At 34.6% G+C, this 21,025-nt stretch overlaps 1 protein-coding gene across 1 annotated transcript in view; it reads left to right on the forward strand.

Moving 5' to 3' along the window:
- The window catches only part of PKHD1 (PKHD1 ciliary IPT domain containing fibrocystin/polyductin), a 638,127-nt gene that overhangs the window by 605,395 nt on the left and 11,707 nt on the right, over positions 1-21,025 (forward strand). The window contains exons 66-67 of the mRNA XM_036768333.1: positions 8,704-8,862; positions 14,052-14,195. Of these exons, the coding sequence (XP_036624228.1) occupies positions 8,704-8,862; positions 14,052-14,195 (303 nt within the window). The remainder of the gene's footprint in view (positions 1-8,703; positions 8,863-14,051; positions 14,196-21,025) is intronic.

Consider the following 21,025-nt stretch of genomic DNA (forward strand, 5'->3'; position numbering starts at 1 on the left):
CTCTCTCCTCATATATAGCATCCTGAAGGATTGTCATGATGTTTATGTATATTATTCTAATAATTTTTAAATCTTTGAGATAGAAAAAAGATATATGGGGCAGTGTTATTAATATGCTCTAATTTTTGGCAATAATAAGATTTAAGATATTTACACATTTTTGGTATCCTGCCCCCTTTCAGATATCATGAGAATTGATCCCTTGACACTCTCAGGTATGGCCACCTCCATCCCAGACCTTCTTTGCGTATAGTGCCATGTCTGTTTCTTCCAATAGCACTGGTCATCTGTGATTCTACATTCAAAATACAGTGTTTACAATGGTTTTGCTGGTTTAAAAAAGTTTCTTACCAAAAAAAAAAACTTTTCAGAATTTTTCACTTTTATTGTCCTCCTTTAACCTTCATCCTAAAATGCCCTTGGGATGATTTTACTTGCTTGGGTCTTTCACTAATCTGTTAGTAATAAACTTATTTTTCCCTTCACTAGTTCTTGATATTTTCTGAGGAGAAATTACTTTTGATCTTTCTATATCTTCTTAAAGTTTTTACAAACGAGGTTATATTCTAAATCATTTCTAGCTTTGGCGGCCAGTCTCTCTGCTTAGCTAGAAGATCATATGTTTGCTAGTTGAGGTAGTTTCTAGATTTCTTTGATTGCAATTTGGCAATTGACATTAATATTATGTTAACACATAAAATAAGAACTTTTTTTAAAGGGGCATCTAGGTGGCACAGTGAATAGAACACTGGCCCTGGAGTCAGGAGGAACTGAGTTCAAATCCAACCTCAGACACTTGACACTTACTAGCTATGTGACCTTGGGCAAGTCATTTAACCCCAATTGCTTTGCCTTTCTCCCCTCCAAAAATTTTTTTTAAAAAAACAGAAAAAAGAATCCTCTCTTAAGTGTCAAGATCTCTCTGACCCCCTATTTTTTACACAAGGTATTAAATTGAATAAGTCAAATAGACTCAAAATATTCAGAATGAAATGCAAGTTTGAGATCATCTAATTCAACCTCCTCATTTTATGATGAAGAACTGAGGCTCAAAATGAGAAAGTGACTTGCCCAAGGGAGGGTTAGAGGTAGAATTTGAACCCAGGCCTAGGGATTGTCTATGTGAACTTCTATAATCTGGTCCTTCTCTTTCATCCCAGCCATATCACATGCTATTCTTCAACATGAATTCTTTGCTTTAGGGAAACTGGATGATTTATTATCCCCCATTTATGCCTTTTGCTTTCTTAACTTTTGCAACTTTACTCACGTTATTACTTCTTTCTATAATGTTATGTTCTTTCCTTCTCTCTCCCATCTCCCAACCATCCTCATCTTCTCTTGTGAAACAGGCTTTAAAATTGTGGTAGTGGCAATCACTGATTGATGAGTCTTCTTGATTTTAATTTTATATATTATCCTTCAGCTCTTCCATGGCAAAGGATGCTTTATAATGACTTTCATTGTTTTTTTTCCTCCTCAGTGCCCCCAGAATGAGGACTAATATTGCTGCTCCTTTTTTTGCCTATCAGGAAACTGAAAGCCAGAGAAATTATAAGTAATTTAACCAAGGCAATACAGATTCAGCCTCAAAGTCAAAATTAGATCTTTCTTGTGTTTTCATGAATCTGGCCCTGTTAATAGCTTCTTCATTTCCTGAGCCACTGCCAAAAAAAGATAATGGTTTTTGGATAGTAATTTTGCAGTGTTGTCTCATCCATCCTTTCCATTTCCACTGCCAATACCAGAGTTTAGTTACTTATCACCTCAAGCACAAAGTGTTGCAATAGTATCCTAACTGGTTTCCTTGCCTCCAGACTCTTCCCTCATCCCTGTGATTTCCTACAAACAAAATCTTCAATGGCTTTCCAATACTTCTGAATGCAGTTGAAATTTCTTAACCTGGAATTAAAAAATCTCTTCAATCTTGCCCCAACATATCTTTCTAGCCTTACCTCATGCTATTCTTTGGCCAAATGGACTACTTGCTTTTTTCCAAATAGATATTTCACCTGCCTACCTCTGTGCCTTTTCTATGACATTTTCTTTGCCTAGAACACTCTTCTCCTCACATACCACACCCTTTTTACTTGTAAGAGTCAGTCTGGTAGAGTGCAAAAAGCACTGACTTTGGAATTATAAGACCTGGCTGGGCTCAAATCCTACTTCTGAAACATATTAACTATTTGACTAGTCATTAACCTCTCTAAGCTTCAATTTCTACATCTCTAAACTGGATATAATAATACCAATTCTTTCTGTCTCATAGTATTGGTAGGAGAAAAGCTCTGTGTCAATCTTAAAGCACAATATGAATGGGAATTAGTGCTGTCCTACCAGCTCAAATGCTACTTCATTTATTTTGGCTTACCTTATCACCCAGGAAGAAGTGAATTCTCCCCTTCTATGCCTCTATAGCCATTATAGTTATCCAAACAAGTCCTACTTTTTGAGTATTTCCTGTATAGCACCTTCTTTCGCAACTGTTTCTTCTTACATCACCTCCTGAGCTAGACAATAAATTCTATGATGATGGTTGATAGAAAAAAAAAAGTACAAGAATTGAAATTGGAAGAATTCTGTTTGATTCCTGGTTCTGTGGCTTGCTGACTGCGTGACTCTAAGCAAGTCATTACACCATCCTGGGTCTCAGTTTCTTCAATAGTAAAAGAGGAGGACATAGTCTTCCTTAGTCAGCTCCCTTCCATATTCACCTTTAAAATAAATAACCTGTCCAACTCTAACAGCCTATCAGATACTATGGTGAAAATTTCCATCATGCACAGCTTTTAAAGTAGTCTCTTGTGCAGTGTAGGAATACACAAATTTTGTTGTTGTGAAGGTTCTGTAAATGAATGATCCAATAAATGAATGCTGGTATTGTAGAAGAAGCCCAATAGGATCCATCCCTCTTTTCCTAGGCTAACCCGAACCTGCTCTTTTTTTTAATACTTCATTACTTCCATGGATTGGTGATCTCATTGATTCAAGTACTCCTTCCAGTGGTACACAGCTAGGTCCCAATTAGTGCAAATAATGAATCACATGAGGTGGTTGCATGTATTAAAATTTGAATATAGATAGCAACTTGTCCATTCCTTCTTATCCTGAGTACCTCTTATTCATGCCTTTTCATAAAACCTCTACAAGAGAACTTAATGTTGGAGACTTACCTCTAGCTCTCTTAATATCATGAATATATTAATGCATTTCACAGACTATTGTAGTTTTTTTTTACACTTTCAACACCTAGAATAGTGCCTAGAATATAGCAGTTGATAAATAAATGTTTGTCATTGGTCAATTCGTTATACCTGGCTATATGACCAGACTTTCTCCTTTTCCAGACATACATTGCTTTGAGAATACTCTTCACCCAGCTTCATGCATTCTATTTACCATTGTTAATATGCTACTACCTATTTACTCCTCCTATATGTTCTTCCTTTGCCCTTTGGGTGATCTACAATTTTGATTCCTTGGAGATTATGATATCCTAGGATCTGCAACCATTTACCATCACTAGAAGAGCGCTAATATTTAAAACATGGAATTTGTCTTTTAAAAAATGCTTAATCAGAAACAAAACACTTTTGAGGAGGGACAGGGTAAGAGAAGAGAGAGAATAGAATAAACAGGGGTAGAAGGAATAGGCTTTCACAACATGTGGATATGTTTTGCATGACTACACTTATATAACCTATATGGAATTGCTTGCCTTCTCAATGGGGGGAGGGTGGAGAGGAAGGAAGGGATAGAATTCAGAACTCAAAGTTTTAAAAACAAATGTTAAAAATTGTTATTTACCTGCAACTGGGGAAAAAAATAAATACTAAATAAATACAAAAAAGAAGAAAAGAATTAAAAGGAAAGATAAGAATAGTTAGAGATAAAGGGTTAAGGAAATTATCTCACACTGTCAGGATGGGAAAGTTAACATCTATGCAAATAAATGGGAAGTAGTAGGAGGATCAGCTGACACTTCAATCTTACTATCATCTGAACTGGTCTTAGGAGTAAAGAATATAAGTGCAGAGATTTGGGTACAGAAAACACCTTTCACTCAACAGGGAGGGAGAAGGGAGAATTAGAGGGAGGGTAGCTTAAGGGAGGGATTAGTCTTAGGCAAAATAAACTCTAAGGATGTACAAAAATATTTACAGCAGCTCCTTTTGTGGTGACAAAGAATAGGAAACTGAGGGGATGCCCATCAACTGGGGAATGGCTGAAAAAGTTATGGTATAAAATGTGATGGAATACCATTGTACTCTAAGAGATGGTGAAGAGAATGTTTTCAGAGAAACTGGTATGAACTGGTAGCAGAGTGAAGTGGGAAGAACCAGGAGAACAATGTATACAATGACAACAATATGGTAAACAACTTTGAAAGACTTAGGAACTCTGATCAGCTTAATGACCAGGACTAATGATGAAATATGCTACCCATCTCTTGATAGAGAAGAAAAAAGCTCAGAGCACAGAATGAGACATAAGTTGTTTTGGACATGGCCAATGAAGAAATTCATTTTGTTTAACTATGCATGCTTGTAACAGGTATTTTGTTAATTTTTTTAAATTTCTCATTGTGGTGAGGGTTAGGTTGGAAAAAATGGAACAGTTTTTTTTTTCTTTTCTGATTGAGGAAAAATATAATTTAAGAAAAACTTAGTTCAGTTCCTACATATTTTGTATAAATTTTGTAAATAATTATATATGCACATATTGCTTCTCTTAATAGAATGTAAGTTCCTTGAGAGCAGTGACTGTTCTATTTCTGTCTTTGTATTCCCGGGACCTGGCACAATGCCCAAGACATGGTTTGCACTTAATAAATGCTTACTGATTAACTGAAAAAATCGCTTGTATGTATTCATCAGTAACCAAATCAAATGAAACTCAGAACGAGATGCTCACATGCAATAACCAATGAGTTATTATGCACAGTGCTAAGAAGACTACTAAGCAATAACATTTCTGGCACTATAAGGCTGACTCAATTCTATTTGATATGGCATGATACTGAAAGAAAACACTCAACCACGATTTATGTAATCAATCCGTCCCATTATTAACTTCCTAGGTCAACACAGCCAAAGTGAAACAAGAGAATCAATCAGCCAATAAACATTTACTAAGTCCCTACCATGTGCCAAGCACTGTGCTAAGTGCTACTGATTCAAATTAAGAAACAAAGACAGTCCCTGCTCTCAAAGAGCTTAACAATCTAATGGGGGAAAACAACACAGAAAAGGAAACTGAAAGGGGTGGGGAAAGGTGGCTGGCACAAGGGCACGATGGAGAAGTACAAAGGATTGTAGCCAAGAGGGAAATGAAGAGATGGCTGGCCTAGGTGCTCTCCTAAAATGGAGGTTTAGGAAAGAGCTCTCCATCAGACAATCAGAGAGACCCCAAGGACAGAGGGTACTGATAAGGTATGAATTCCAGGACTAATAGGATCTTGCAGGATTCGAGCATTTACTGAATAACTTAGAAGAACCAAAATTCCCTAGCCTTACCTAAATTTTCTGCATTCTTCAGATAAAAACATAATTGCTTTTTTGTTTGTTTGTTTTTTGGTTTCCAAAAGAATTCTGACCATAACTACTCATGATCATAGTCAAGTTTTACATATCCTTATGTCTTTATCATCTTTAATCTAAGGAAGTTGAACTTGGATCTCTCATCTATTGATCTGAGACAAGACCCTGATAAACCCTTAGAGCCTTCTATGAGTTTATGCAGAGATGGGAAAATGTTTCTTCTCTCATTCATAAGCAGAGTGAATTAGTATCAAAGAGCTAACTGGGACATTAGAATCATCAAATAAAATTTTTCTCTTGTTACAGATGAGGGAACTGAGGTCCAGAAAGGCAAAAAGTATCTTAGCCAAGGTCACATACTAGTAGAGCTGAGAATGTAGGTCTCTCAATTTCTGTTCAATGGCAGCTCCTAATACACACTGTTTCTTTAACAGAGTCTACATTTTATTCTACTCATGTATTTACTTTTTAATATTTATCAATGTATATTGTTTTTACATTACTGTACTTTCCCATTAAACACTCACTCTATAGAACTCTTCCTCAGAACAAAGAACAGTTAAGTAAAACAAACCAACATAAAACTCATCTCTGATAGGTTATATGACATTTTTTCACTCATAGTTCAAGAGCACTGTACCCAGCTGAAGTGAAAGGTTATCATTGTTCTCAAGGACCATTGTAGAGGGCCGGCTCTGAGAGGGTCCATTCTGGGATATAGATACAGGGCAGGTTTTCCCTGGGGCCTGTTCTTGTCTCAGGGGCCCTGTTGGGTGCCAGTTGCCACCAGCAGCTGTGGTGCTGAAATGGCCGAATGCTGCGGAGAGTGAAAAGAAAACACGGGCCAGGTGGAAGAGAAAAGAACAGCCCCGTTTATTTAATAGAGGGACAGGGCTTATATACCTTTTAGGCAAGCAGAATCAACAAATCCACATGTGAGGCATTTTTTATAATGCTTGACTTGTGCTTAGTTCCCCTTTGCATGATTTCCTCATGCTTTTGTTCCCCTTTTGCCATAAACACTATTGCGTTAATAGGCCACAGGTGGTGTTTAGCACATATGTGCCATGGGGATTTTGGAGAGAGTATGTGTATATCGAGGAGGCTTGGAGAGCCTTCATCCTAAACAGCACATGTATGCCGAGGTGGGGTATGGAGAGCCCACATGCCAAGCTATCAGCCCAAGGGCAAGAACAGGCCCCAGGGAATCTATATCTCAGAATGGACCCTCTGTATCTATATCTCAGAACAGACCCTCTCAGAGCTGTCCCTCTACAGACCATAACTGGTCATTATATTTCATTTGAATAATTTTGGTTTTGAGTGTTGCCTTTGCTTTTTTATTTTTTACCATTATGCATTATGTATATTGTCTTAGTTCCACTTTCTTCACTCTGCATCAGTTCATACAAGGCTTCCTATGTTTTCCTAAGTGTTTATATCATAATTTCTTATAGTACAATAATATGCCATTCTTTTCATGTATCACAGTTTATTCATCCATTTTTTCTGTTCCTCAGTTGATGGGAATACACCTTCTTTCCATTTCTTTTCCTAAGACAAATAGTGTTCCTGTGAGTATTTTTCTGTCTTCTATCTCCTTGAAGTAAATGCCTAGGAGTGGGATTGCTATTCAAATATTAAAAATATTCTCATAAAATTCAAAATTGCTTTTTTAAAATGGAATAAATTCTTAGTTCCACCAATGATGTATTGATATACTTAACTTTCTATCAGCCCTTCCAACATTGACTGTTTCCATATCTTACCATCTTTGCTAATTTGTTGACTATGAGGTTAAAGATAAGAGTTGTAAAATTCATATTCATCTTAGAGTTGAAACATTTTTGTGTGGTTGTTGATAGTTTTTAATTTCTTTTTTTAGACTATTCATATTCTTTGCTTATCAGAGGATTATTCTTGGTCTTAAATATTTCTATCAAAAATTAATGCATCTTGGGTATCAGAATTTTATCAAAGTGTCACATAAAAAATTTTCCAAATGTCACAGCTTTTCTTTGTATCTATACAGATACGTTGATTTGTTCAGATATAAACAAACTTCTAAATTTTATATAACCAAAACTAAATTATCTTTCTTCTATTCAATTCTCTTCTTTGTACTAGATACCACTAACACCCTGAGAACCAAATAAAGGGGAGCTTCTTTTACTCTGCCACATTCTATTTTTGTATCACAAGACCACAAAGTCCCCAGCTTCTGAGAAGGTCCTCAAGAATACATTTTATGTGACTTCTATGCAAATTTGTAAATCACTGAGGGTTTGCCTCATGCTCAGAAAATGTTCTCATTTATTACTTATTCACTTATAGGTTGCCCCCCTTATAATTGTTTAAGGTCCCCTTTTTCTTGTCTCTTCTACAATTTTTATATTATGCTCATTTCTTTTTTAGAGTTTAATGTGGTGTATAGTCTAAGTAAGATATGGGTTTCAACTTGCTTTAGACAAAACTACTTCCCATTTTCCTCAGGAGTTCTTGTCAAATATGAAATCTTTCTCCTTATTGTTTATACTCTTATGTTTATTGAATGCTGAGCAACTGTGGTTATTTGCCTTTTCTATTAGAAATCTGTACAGGGTTAATTTCTTTTGTTTTGTTTTTAGTCTGGGTAGCACTGGTTCCATCATCCTTGCTTTCTCTCTCTACCTCATCCATTTAGCAAATATTTACTTGGGAATATTTTCCATTTCTGAAGTGATTGTTTTTAAATATCAGAGACAAAAACTGTGCAAATGGTATAGAGGAGAGAGTTGTTGTGTTAACCATACATAAAATTGGTTCAAGTGAAGAATTGCAGAGCGGTTCAAACCAGATGATTTTTCCCATGATTATTCAAGAGATAGAGAAGAGAGAGACTATATAGCACACTTTCTTCAAATGTACAAATGGAAAATCAGAGTGATTCCCTCTGTCTTTTAAATGAGGGTAGAAAACATGACATATCTTAACTTTGTATTTTCTGTATCATGTAGGACAATATGCTGCATGCAAAAAGTGCCCAATTAATGTTTGTTGAATAAATAAATGAATGAATGCTATATTTGAGAGATGAGAGCTTCTCAGAAGTAAGAACCTTTCATTATGGTTATATTGCTTCTTTTTTAGCACAATATAATTAAATATATATTTGTACTTTCAGGTGCCAATTTTACAGTTCGATCTGAGCCATTTGCAGTGTTTCCTGTTAACATGGGAGAGAAATCTACCATCCTTATGGCTCTTATTTTGTGTTCAGCTTCTTCATGGGTTGCTTTGTGCTTTCTTGTATTCTGTTGGTTTAAGAAAAGAAAAATCAAAAGTAAGTTTGCATTTAAGGAGAATATATCTGTTTTGCTCTATGGACAGGTATTAATTAAAATGTCCTGGTTTCTAATAAGTAAAGATATTTTTTATTCATCAATGAAATCTCTTGCTGAGCCTATTTCTTCAGTATATAGTCTTCCATTTCTTCATTGACTTGGAGAACCTGAGGTTCATTAACTTTTTAAAAATATATTTTAAAAATAGTATTTCAATATAATTGGTTTCTTTGTAATCCTTAGTATTTTATTTTATACATGTAATCCATTATTCTGAAGAGTCCATAAATTTTACCAGATTAAAAAAGGGCTCCATGATACTTAAAAGTTTAGGAACTCCTGACCTAAACAAAAAAATTGACTCTGTATACATATCCTATATTTAGTTATCTGTGAATGGGTTTCCCACACATAGAATATAAGCTCCCTGAGATCAGGACTGTTATAGCCCCTCTGTAATTGTATTCCCAATGTACAGCATGGTGTCTGGAATGCAGTAGGCATTTTAATAAAGACTTGTTGATGGATGGATTTGAAATCTGAAATGAAGGTCTAAATCTTGATTTTCTACTCGTCATCCTTGGGAAGTCACTTCATTATCTCCTTGTCTGAAGGATGAGAATAATATTTTCCTGCCCACTTCAGAGGATTGTTATGAAAATAAAATGAGATAATGTCAAGCATTTTGTAAAATATAAAGTGCAATGCATGTAAAAAGATACTATTTTTTATTATCGATGTTATTTCCATAGCAAACAAAGAATATAGTTAGAAGTATCCTATATAGAAAAACTAGCTTGTTAAACGTATGAAGGTAAATCATTGGCTGGAGGACACTGAAATATCTCTTCAAGAAAGACTATGTGATCTTGTCATTCAAAGGAATGAGTACAGGGGTAGAAGACAAAAGAACTTCTAAACTCCCAGCTCTGCCACTAACTAGATGTGTGATTTCTGGCTAGTCAATTAATATTTTTTGAGCCTCAGTTTTCACATTTGTCAATATTTGTCCTAATAATTGCAGGTAAAGATGAACTGAGAGGATATATGTGAGCATACTTTGAAAATATAAAAGTATATTAAAAATGTGGTTGTTTTTTAATAGCATTATACCTACATTTTCTTTCCTGTAGTTCATAGAGTCACAGAATCATATAATACATTTCAGCTGAAAGGGACATTAAAGGTTCTTTAAGAATAAGATCCCTTGATACCTGGAGGTAAAAGAATAGACTCAATGACCAGCTCCAGGATCACTAAATTAGATATATATATGACCTCATATATCTATATAATAAGGGTTCTTAATAGTTTTGGTGTCATGGATTCCTTTGGCAGTCTGGTCAAAGACTGTGGACATTTCTCAGCATGTTGTTTTTAAATATAGAAAATTGCAAAGGAAATCAATTATATTTATATGATATATATTATGCTATATATGTCACTTTAAAACAGATATAAATGTAAGCTATCAGTATGACTATGATGATCATAATAATTTACATTCTTTTTATCTTATTCAATGGAATACAGATAGAGATGATCCTGGGACCCTACTCTGGTTCTTTTATGCTTAATACTATCACGCTGGTGAATTAAATGATTGCTTTTTGTAACTGCACAAAATGGGGGGCATGTAAGCTCACCTTCACTAGTTTCACTAAAGGCCTAGAGAAAAACAATATTATTATCTCAATCTCCCAATTTCTTTAAAATATTTGAAATCTTGTTTTTATATTACCCATATTTTCCAATACATCTTTCCTTCTGCCCCCTTCTTTTCCTTGTAACAAAAATTAAATAAAATGGAAAAAAGACAGCCAAATTAACCAACATATTGAAAAAGTCTGATAATCTCATTGGATCTTCATGACAAGACCAGGTTAGGTAGGTATTATCTCCCCCCCACCCCCCTTGGACAAGGGCTGTTATTTCATCAGTATAAAGAACTCCTACTATTGAAGATCCCTCTACCTATGTAGTTCTGTACCTGCATAGCATTTATAATAATTAGGGTGTTGTCATAGACATCGAAAGTGACTCAATCAAGAACATATAGCAAGTATATGTCAGAAAGAACTTGAAGCCAGGTATTATTCCTGGAATCCAACTCTTTATCCACTATCGTATGCTACTTCCCAAGTTCCTATTATTATCCCCATTCTATAGATAATGGAACTAAGGTTTCAAATCCACTTTTTTTTTCTGGCTCCAACTCTGATGCTCTATCCATTTGGCCAAACTCCCATGACTTTCCTCGGCATATATTGAATTGTTTTCAAAGCTAGGATTAAGCTATGGAAGGGTAGGGACGATATGACTCCTAGTTACTAGCTTTTTGCTACTGAGCCCCACCGAAACACTCTCATCCACTTTTAAAGGCCATTAATCCAACTTTGACAATAATTTTCAGAAGTCATTAGACTCACCAACATTCTCTTCAGCCTCACCTATATTTACCTATGCCTCTCTCCAAATTTACTGTATATCACCAATTCTATTTTCTCTCCCTATCATTCAGAGAGTGCCAGTATCTGCCAATAGTAGCAACAGGTACTCTCACAAATATCGGTTCCATGAAAAAATAAATAAAATAAAATAACAAAAAAGTCAATAGGATAATGGGGCAGAACACCAGATATGCTTTACTACTTTAGGCGGGTGGACCAGCACGTATTTTTTCATGTCATCTTTAACCTTCCCTCTAAGACATTCTTATAGAAAGGCTAAAGGCTAGGGGGCCTTGTCTATTGTTTATGGGTATAGCTGGATCATGTGGCTTTTAGCATGAGGAGAAGCAAATGTGTCACTCCCTTGCTGATTTTCAAGCTGGCTTTAACAGCTCCATCATCACTGAAAACAGCCGCCTTGCTACCTTTGCTAGGGAAACCGTGTCAGCCTCCTGTTTAATGAGAACAATGTTCGCTTCTTGCTAACACAGTTTCCACTATAATATGAGCAAGTCTTCAGTGGCAACAGGGATGGAGCTGAAGGCTATGTGTGGAGAATGTGTTTACTTCATGCTCTGAAACATGAGCACATTTAGAGCCCTTCTAATGGTAGCCCTTATATGCGTGATTGCAGGTGTTTCTCTTAGGCTGTTTCTTCCCCAGCACAGCAAAGTAGATTATTTGAAATAATCACTAGAAAATACACAGACCCAGCAGATTTTTATTTTATTTTCCAAAAATCCAGTGGCACGAAGACACAAAGCACTCCGGCATTTTCTCAGGTAATAAGTGTCAAGGTGCTAGTATAGAAATGGCATTTGTTTCTATTAAAGTCTAGTGTAGTCTTAAAGAAAGCAGAAGAAAACAAAATTGACCAGTCCACTAATACATCTTATCAATCTGTCCTACTCATTCTCAGATTACCTCTCTCCCTAGTCCTTATTCATGATTTGCCAGAAATCTGAGTTGGCTCTGGGATCAAGTCAAGTGGTTATCCTAGAGCCTTCCTAATGTACAGGACTAAATTGTGGGGCTTTTCATTGTACCATATCTCCCTATTCTCATCATCCCCCTACTCCTCAACATGACTGTTGTGCTGCCTTATCCAAGATGATGTCAGCTAAGCCACTTGGCTTCTTCTACCATGTTCCATCCATCAGATTATCAATCAGTTAGCCAAAAAATATTTATTTGGTGACCCATTTTGTCTCTGGACAATACTGGGTGCTATAGGTGACATAACATGATGAAATTGTTCCTGCATTCAAGGAACTCAGTCTGGTTGTCAAGACAATATTAATACTTATTAAATAATTAAAAATACATACATGATGCCATCATGGTTGAGACTATGTTGTGAAATGAATAAAGCACAGGTTTTGGGGTCAGTGATACTTGGGTTTGAATCCTGCCTCACACATCTTGGGTAAAAGTCACTTACTTGCTCTCAGCCTCAAATTTCTCATCTGAAAAATGTGAGGAATGTTAGCACATTTCTCACATGACTGTTTTCACATACATGTTTCTTCCATGGCATTAAATGAGATAGTATATAGTGTTTTACCAACCTTTGCATGAAAGTTATTATCTCATCCTTCTTTGTAGGCTTTCTACAGGTTTATTCAGTCACTCTGAGCACATGGTTATTACCCTAGATCATATAGCCTTCCTTAGTTTGTGACCTGAGTGAAGTAAGGATGAGACCAGCCATGTATGGTCTTGGGGCATATATTCCATGACCATTGATTACAAGGGTCCCACTTCTTCTGATGCTAGCTTGCCCGTGTGGCTAGGGAAGTACTCAAAAGATGTGGTCAAGAATGTAGTTCTTGTTGACCTTTCAATATTTGGTCCATGACATGCCTGAGACCACAAGCAGCTTCTGTTGCACAAAACTTTCCTTATAGAATGTCGATACACAAAAAAGTCAGCTAGGTCACTGGACTTCCCTCTGGACTGCTCAGTAACATTTGCCCATCTTGTTTACCCTCCTTTTGGAACACGTAGCTCAACTACCGTAGTATAAAGGGTAACTTGGTGGCTCAGTGGATAGAGTGTCCAGCCTTTAGTCAGGAAGACCCATTGTTCAAATCCAGCCTCAGACACTTACTATGTGACCCTGGGCAAGTCACTTAAACCTGTTTTCCTCAGTTTCTTCATCTGTAAAATGAGCTGGAGAAGGAAATGACAAACCACTCCAGTATCTTTGCAATGAGGTCATGAAGTGTCAGAGATGACTAAGTGACTAAAAAATGAATCATAGTATAATTGGCCAACCTAACAAAAGGACCAACAATAGTTCAGGCTCTCCCTGCTTTTATATGGCACCTTTAAGAAACAGCAAGTTAGAGAAGCATCTGGTGGCCTTGTTCAGGCTCTTTGGCAACAGTTTCTGCTCTCTTGCCCTGAATGGGTGAGGGCTTGTTTTGAATCAGCCAGTTACTTGCCATGGGAACATGGAAAGATTACTTAATTTCTTCATTTCAATTTCTTCCTCTATAAAATGAAAGTATGGGGATGAATGACCCTTTGCTGTTCTAAGAATCTAGATGAGCAAACCAACGCAGTTACGCTTTGGGTCTATGCCCTGTCTGTCCTTCAGAATTTAGGTCATACCCCTTTCCTGGACAGCCCTTATGTAAAAAGGACAAAGCATCACTCTGAAGTGGCATGCTCTATGCTAAGATATATGGTCCCCCAAACTGCCAAATGCATTGTGTGTTTTTTCATTGGCACAGAAACAAGAACTGACAAGACTCCTGAAGCTCAGGAAGATGACAAAAAGAAAAATCCTCAGTTTATAACCCAACATCGTACACATCACGCGAGGCTTCAAGGAAGACTGGAAGAGACTGAAAAAGAGGCCACTGTGATACAAGAATGTAAGTATGGTAACTGAGGGGCTTTTTGTAACAAGTGTGGGCGTGATGTGGGTTCTCTCTTATCTCAGTTCTAAGCCATGTTTTGTGGGTCCCCCTTCATTATTTCTTGCCCCCCCCCAAAAAATCACCTTAGCAGAAGGTGATGATGCAAATCCAGATGGTTTTGACCAAGTGTATTCTAGATTAGGGCTTCCTAAACCTTTTCCACTTGCTCCAGGTTACAAGATGGCGAGAAACTAGCTCCTTAGTCTAAGTGACAAGTTTATCCTCTAAATGAGGTCTGAAAAAAAGAAGGAAGGAAGGAAGGAAAGATGGAAGGAAGGAAGGAAAGGAAAGAAGGAAGAAAAGAAGGAAGGAAGGAAGGAAGGCCTCATTGGTCACATCCAAAAATACATTCTGTACGTTAGTCTCTCATCTCTATTAGTCTATCATCTCTCTGTCATAAGGTGGGCGGTATTCTACTTTCTCAGTACTTTGGAATCACGGTTGATCATTTAGTTGATAAGAATTCTTAAGTCTTTCAAAATTATTCATTTTTATGATATTTATGTGACAGTATAAATTTATCTTACAGTGATGCTCACTCCATTCTGTATCAGTTCATATAAGTCTTTCCCTGTCTCTTTGAAATTATCTTTTCCCTCATTTCTTATAGCACAGTAGTATTCCACTTTATTCATATACCATACCTTGCTCAACCATCTCACAATTGATCGGCACTCCCCTTGTTTCCATTTTTTTGCCCCCGTAGAAAGAATTGCTATACATATTTTTGCACATGTAGGACCTTTCTTCTCTTTCTTAGAATTTTTTTCAGGTATACACTTAGCAGTAGTATAGATCAGTAAAAAGGAAGACAGTTGGGGCAGCTAGGTGGTGCAGTGAGTAGAGCACCGGCCCTGGAGTCAGGAGTACCTGAGTTCAAATCCGGCCTCAGACACTTGACACATTTACTAGCTGTGTGACCTTGGGCAAGTCACTTAACCCCAATTGCCCTGCCTTCCCCCCTGCAAAACAAACAAACAAACAAAAAAAAAAAGGAAGACAGTGTTTAGTATATTTTGTGCATAAATTCCAAATTGCTTACCAAAAAGTTGGACCAATTCATAGCTCCAATAACAGTGAAGCAATGTTCCTGTTTTACCACAGTCCTTCTAACATTTGTCATTTTCTTTTTGTCAGCTTTGCCAATCTGATTGGCGTTAGGTGGAAACTCAGAATAACTTTAATTTTCACTTTTCTAATTGTTAGTAATTTGGAGCATTTTTATGTGACTATAAATAACTTGGGTTTGTCCCTTTTTAGATCTCCTTGTGTATATCCTAGATTATTTATCAATTGGAAAATGGCTCTTATTCTCATACATTTAAATAAATTCTTTATATATCTTAGAAATGAGACCTTTAGCAGAAAAACTTTCTACAAAAGTTCTTCTTCCCCAGTTGGTTGTTTCCCTTCAAATCTTATTGATATTGGATTTATTTGTGGGGGAAAACTTTTTAATTTTATATAATCAAAATCATCTACTTTATAATGCATGATCCTCCCTATCCTTCATTTGGTCATGAATTCTTCACTTATTAGAGGCAGTTAGGTAGCACAATGGATAGAATGCTAGGCCTATACTGAGGAAGACCTTTGGTCATATCTGGCCTCAGACACTTAATTTTCCAAGTCACTTAACCTCTCTTTGCCTCAATTCCTCATTTCTAAAATCAGGATAAAAATAACATCTACGTCAGAAAGTTGTGAGGCTCAAATGAGATAATATTTGTAAAACAGTTAGCACGGTTCCTAGTATATAGTAGCTGCTTGCCTTCATCCTCTGTTCCTTTCCCTTTCACAGCTCTGAAAAGCAATTTCTTCTTTGTTTCTCTCATTTGTTTTTGATGGGCCTTCTTGTGTCTACGGCATATATCCTTTAGGAGCTTATGAGGTATGAGATGTTACATGACATGTTAGTGTAAGTCTAATTTCTGCCATACTTCAGTCCAAATTTCCCAGAAGTTTTTATTTATTTTTTAATATTTTTTAAATAGTGAGGCCTTCTCCTGGAAGCTGGGGTCCTTGTGTTTTTCAAAGATTAGGCTACTTGGTCTGTTTACTTCTATATGTTGTGTATTAAACCTGTTCCATTGATCCATCCTTTACTTTTTAACCAACAGCAAATTATTTTGAGAGGTACTGCTTTGTAGCATAGTCTGGGATCTAGTAGGCCCCCTTCCTTCCCAACTTTTGTCATTATTAGTCTTTAGATTCTTGACCTTTTGTTCGCCCAGATTAATTTTGTTCCCATTTTCTCACTCTATAAAGTAATCCTACGGAAGTTTGATTGGCATGATGCTAAATAACTAAATTAATTTAAATGTGGTGGCCTTTTATGATTATTATTGACTCTCTTTACTTGTGAGCAATGAATATTTCCTCAGTTATTTAGGCCTGTCTTTTTTCCTATAAATAGTGCTTTGTAGTTGTATTTAAATAGGTCTTGGGTATATCTTGACAGATAAACTTCCAAGTATTTTATACATGTTATAATTGTTGTAAATGTAATATCTTTTTTGTCTCTTTTTGCAGTTTTGTTTGTGTAACATAGAAATACTAATGCTTTGCACAGATTTATCTTATGTCTTCCAACTTTGCTGAAGATTTTGATTGTCTCAATTAAGTTTAGTTAATTATCTAGGGTCTCTAAGAACATCATTACTCTATCTTTAAAAAAAGAAAGGATTATTTTGTTTCTTCTTTGTAGTTATTTTTTCAATTTATTTTTCTTCTCTTATTGCTATAGCTAGCATTTCTAGCACCATGTCAAATAGAAATGGTAGCTAAGGATATTCCTGTTTCACCCTCATCTTCTTATAAAGAATTTTACCTATGTCTATTATATAACACTAGATCTTAGCTTTAGATATAATTCTATAATATTGAGGAAAGATTCATTTGTTCCTTTTTTTAGTGTTAACAGAAATTGATATATTTTGTAAAAAAATTTATTAATATAATCATGTTTTTCTTATTGATGTAATTAATTAAGTTTGTAGTTTCCCTACTAGTCATCCAACTTTACATTCCTGATACAAATCCAACCTGGCCATGGTGTATAATCTTTGTGATATGCTGCTATGGTATCTTTTCCAACATTTTATTTAAAAATTTTCCATTGATATTTATTAGAGATATTGATCTGTGAGTTTCTTTATAAGTTTTGTTGCTCCATCATTTAGGTATCAAAACCATATTTGTATCATAGATAGAATTTGGTAGGATTTCTTCTTTTCCTTTTTTTTTTGCAAACTGTGAACCATTGGAATTATTATTAGAAGGTTTAATAGAAACGACTTGTGAACATGTAGTCCTTTTCTGGAGGAGTTCATTTATAGATTGTTTCTTTTCTTACTATGAGATTGGGCTAAATTATTTCTTTTTCTTTTAATCTAATTATCTTACATTTTTAAAAATATTCATTTAGTCACTTAAGTTGTTGATTTTATTGGCATGTAGTTATGCAAAATAGTTTCTAATAATATCTTTCATTTCTTATGAATTCTCCTTTGTCATTTTCATGCTGGTCATTTGGTTTTCCTCTTTCTTCTTTTTAATAAAATTAACTAATGACATATATAAACACATGTGTATGTGTATGAGCATGTATATATTTCCAAAAAAACAACTTTTAGCTTTATTTAATTTTTCCCTTTTATTTTTTATTACATTAATACATCTTTATGGAATGAAACAAGCATTTCTGTAACATAGTACAATAAAAAGATGATTGCACATGAAACTGCAAAAGTACTATGCACAATTTGCTATTCCTTTCAAATATACAACGAAATTACCATGTTAATTTCTTCCTTTTTCCTTTTTTTCTGCCCTCCCACACCTCACCCTAGAGATGGCTACAATTACACACAGACACACAGACACACAGACACACACACACACGCATACACATATATGTATGTACATACATATATGTAAAATTATTCTATATATGCTTCTATTTACCAGTTCTTTCTATGGATGCAGATAGCACCTTTCTTCATATGTCCTTTGTAGTTAATTTGGGTATTTGTAATAGTATAAATAACTTATTCACTCAGTCATTCTTAAAACAAAATTTGATTACTGTATACAATGTTCTCTCAGTTTTTCTTCATTACTTAATGAAAATCTTTTCATGTTTTTCTGAGATCATTTAACTCATCATTTCTTCTAGCAAGGTGTATTCATCACAATTGTGTATCACAACTTATGCAACCATTCCTCAGTTGTTGGGTATCCCCACAATTTTCAGTTCTTTGCTACCACAAAGAGAACTTCTATAAACACTTTAGAACATATAGGTTCTTTTCTTTTTTCCCTAATCATTTTTTGAAATAGACCTAGTAGTAGTATTTCTGGGTCAAAGGGTATAAGTAGTTTAATAACTCTTTGGCCATAATTCCAGATTGATTTCCAAAATGGTTAGATCAGTTCGCAATTCCACCAACAATGAATTAGTGTCCCAATTTTTCCACATCCCCTCCACATTTGTTGCTATCCTCTTGAATCATTTTAGCCAATCTGGTAGGTATAAAATATCTGAAGGATATTTTAATCTGCATTTCTCTAATTAATAATGATTTAGAATACTTTTAATATGACTATGAAATGTTTTGATTACTTCACTGGAAAACTGTCTATTCATATCTTTTGAGCATTTATCATTTGGAGAAAAGTTATATTCTTATAGATTTGACAAAATCCTTTATGTATTTTTGATATAAGACCTTGATTTGATAAACCATCTATAAATATTCCCCAATTTGCTGCTTTCCTTCTGATCTTGGCTACCTTTGTTTTATTTTAATGTAATAGAAATAAATAAATTATTTGGAATAATAGACAATGAAGGGATCCTACCAAACTCCTTTTATGAAACAAATACAATATTGATATCTAAACCAGGAAGAGTAAAAACAGAAAAAGAAAATTATAGACCTATTTAATTAATGAATATGGAGGCAAAATCTTAAATACAATATTAGCTAAAAGATTGCAACAATATGTTACAAAGATTATACATTATGATCAAGTGGAATTCATACCAGGAATGCAGGGATGGTTTAACATAAGGAAAACTATTAACATGATTGATTATATCAATAATAAAAGTAAAAAAATATTATTTGATTATACCAGTAGAGGAAAAAGCTTTTGATGACATTCAACACTCACCTCTACTAAAAATACTTGAAAGTATTGGTATAATTGGATTTTTCCTTAAATTGATAAAAAGCCTCTATCTAAAACATCAGCAAGCATTATTTGTAATTGGAATAAACTAGAAGCCTTCCCAGTGAGATTCAGTATGAAACAAGGATACCCACTGTATTGTATTGAAAATCCAAGCAATAACAATAAGAAAAAAAAAAGAAATAGAAGAAATCAGAATAGGGAATGATGTAATAAAACTATTTCTTTTTGCAGACAATATGATGATATACTTAGAAAACCCCAAAGACTCAATTAAAAAGTTAGTTGAAACAATGATTTTAGTAAAGTAGCAGGATATAAAGTAAATCCATATAAATCATCAGCATTCCTATATATCACAAACAAAACTCTGGAAGAAGTAGTAAAAGATACCCCATTTAAAATATCTCTAGACAGTATAAAATACCTGGGAGTACACCTGCCAAAACAAACCTGGGAACTATATTAACAAAATTATTTTAAAACTTTTTACACAGATAGAATCAGATTTAAATAATTGGAGAAATATTAATTGTTCATACGTTAGCTGTGCCAATATAATAAAACTAACAATTTCACCTAAACTAATTTATATACTCAATACCATCCCAATTAAATTACAAAAAAGACTGAATTTGAAGAAATAATAGCAAAATTTATTTGGAAAAACAAAATGTCAAGAATATCAAAGGAAATAACGAAAAAAAGTGAAGGAAGTTTAGCAGTACCCGATTTTAAACTGTATTATGAAATAGTAATTATCAAAACTATCTGGTACTCTCTAACATATAAAAAGGTTGATCAATGGGAAAGAGTAGACATATAATTTATAGGAGCAAATAAACATAATAACTTTATATTTGACAAGTGTAAAGTAAGTGTAAAAACTTAAGATTTTGACCTACGAATTGATTGTTTGCTTAAAAATTGTTGGGAAAACCAGAAAGCAGTATGGCAGACACTGGGCATAGACCAATATCTCACACTCTTTACCAAGATAAGGTCAGAATGGATATATTACTTAGATAAAAAGTGAGATATTTAAAGGAAATTGGAACAACATGGAACAACAGACTTATAGATAGGTGAACAATTTATAAATAAACAAGAGATAGAAAATATACAATAGATAATTTCTTAGCTTTCTTTTTCTTTTTTTTTTCCTATCTCCTTGATTTTCAGGATTTCTCTTTTGGTATCTAATTGAGTTTGTTTTTTTTTAGTGTGTTGGTTTTCCATCATTTAATTGCAAATCCTTCCTTTTGTTCTTTCTCTTTTTTTGGTTAATAAAAGTGTTTAGAGACATAAATTTTCCCCTCCAGATTGCTTTGATTTGCATGCCAAAATTTTTGGTATGTTATTTCATCGTTGTAATTTTCCTAAATGAAATTTTCTATCTTTTTATGATTTGTTCTTTGATCCATCAATTCTTTAGGAATAAGTTAGTCCCCAGTTTATTTTTGAAACTTTTCAGAAGCCTTTTATCTGATATAATTTTATTTCATTGTGATAGTAAATGGTGTTTTATACTTCTGCTTTTATGCATTTGTATAATGTTTATGTCTTAATACATGGTCAATTTTTGTAAA

The sequence above is a fragment of the Trichosurus vulpecula genome, chromosome 7, assembly GCF_011100635.1.
Source record: "Trichosurus vulpecula isolate mTriVul1 chromosome 7, mTriVul1.pri, whole genome shotgun sequence".
Classification (NCBI taxonomy): domain Eukaryota; kingdom Metazoa; phylum Chordata; class Mammalia; order Diprotodontia; family Phalangeridae; genus Trichosurus; species Trichosurus vulpecula.